Source organism: Pygoscelis adeliae, unplaced genomic scaffold (genome assembly GCF_000699105.1).
Source record: "Pygoscelis adeliae isolate BGI_AS28 unplaced genomic scaffold, ASM69910v1 Scaffold181, whole genome shotgun sequence".
Classification (NCBI taxonomy): Eukaryota; Metazoa; Chordata; class Aves; order Sphenisciformes; family Spheniscidae; genus Pygoscelis; species Pygoscelis adeliae.
In genome coordinates, this window is record NW_008824360.1 from 791425 (window position 1) to 792183 (window position 759).

A 759-nucleotide genomic window follows, 5' to 3' on the forward strand; every position below is an offset into this window, starting at 1 on the left:
CGGGGTGGCAGGCAGGGCTGGCCCTCCACTTGCTGGTGCTGCGCACATGTCCCTGCAGGTGCAGGGCATCAGGGCTGCCTGCACTGGGGACATTTTTGCGTGCCACGGTGCCACGGTTTTGGCATGTTTGGCTCATTTGGGTGCTGCAGCCTGCACAGAGCTTCCACATCCCGTGCGTGTGGATGATGGGCTGCAGTGATTCCTTCTCCTGTCTCTCTGGAGTTGTGTTGCTCGGGGGAGTCGTATGTAGGTGGCTGCATGGCCCCTGGTTCTCACCGTGGCCCCACTGGGCTCTCGGCAGGCATCACCGCCATGCTGCTCAGCGCCGAGCCCCAGCTGAGCCTCGCCGAGCTCCGGCAGCGCCTCCTGCACTTCGCCACTAAGAACGTCATGGACACAGCATGGTTCCCCGAGGAGCAGCGGCTCCAGACACCCAACAGCGTGGCTGGGCTGCCCACCCAGCTGGGGGAAGGGCACCGTCAGCGGGACCCTTATTGGTGAGTCACCCCACACCCCGGAGAGGAGCGTGTTCCCTCCTGGAGCCCCCTGCCTTGTCCCCATTCTGCGAGAGTGTCCTGTCCCTTGTCTCGTCCCCCCCAGGCCTGGAGTTTATCAAGGCGACGCTGGAGGCTCAGCCCTATGCACCGCTGGTGGTGCTGCTGCCCTTTGCTGGTGCCTACAGCCGTGTACTGAATGCTGGCTGTCGGCGGATGGCGCAGATGGGGGGGGTGGTGGTCGCGGCTGCCGGTAACTACAAGG

General features: G+C 64.6%; 1 protein-coding gene across 1 annotated transcript in view; it reads left to right on the plus strand.

Annotated features, from left to right (window-relative positions):
* The window catches only part of PCSK9 (proprotein convertase subtilisin/kexin type 9), a 10602-nt gene that overhangs the window by 7450 nt on the left and 2393 nt on the right, over nucleotides 1–759 (plus strand). The window contains exons 8-10 of the mRNA XM_009319848.1: nucleotides 59–125; nucleotides 302–478; nucleotides 601–686. Coding sequence (XP_009318123.1) covers nucleotides 59–125; nucleotides 302–478; nucleotides 601–686 — 330 coding nt within the window. The remainder of the gene's footprint in view (nucleotides 1–58; nucleotides 126–301; nucleotides 479–600; nucleotides 687–759) is intronic.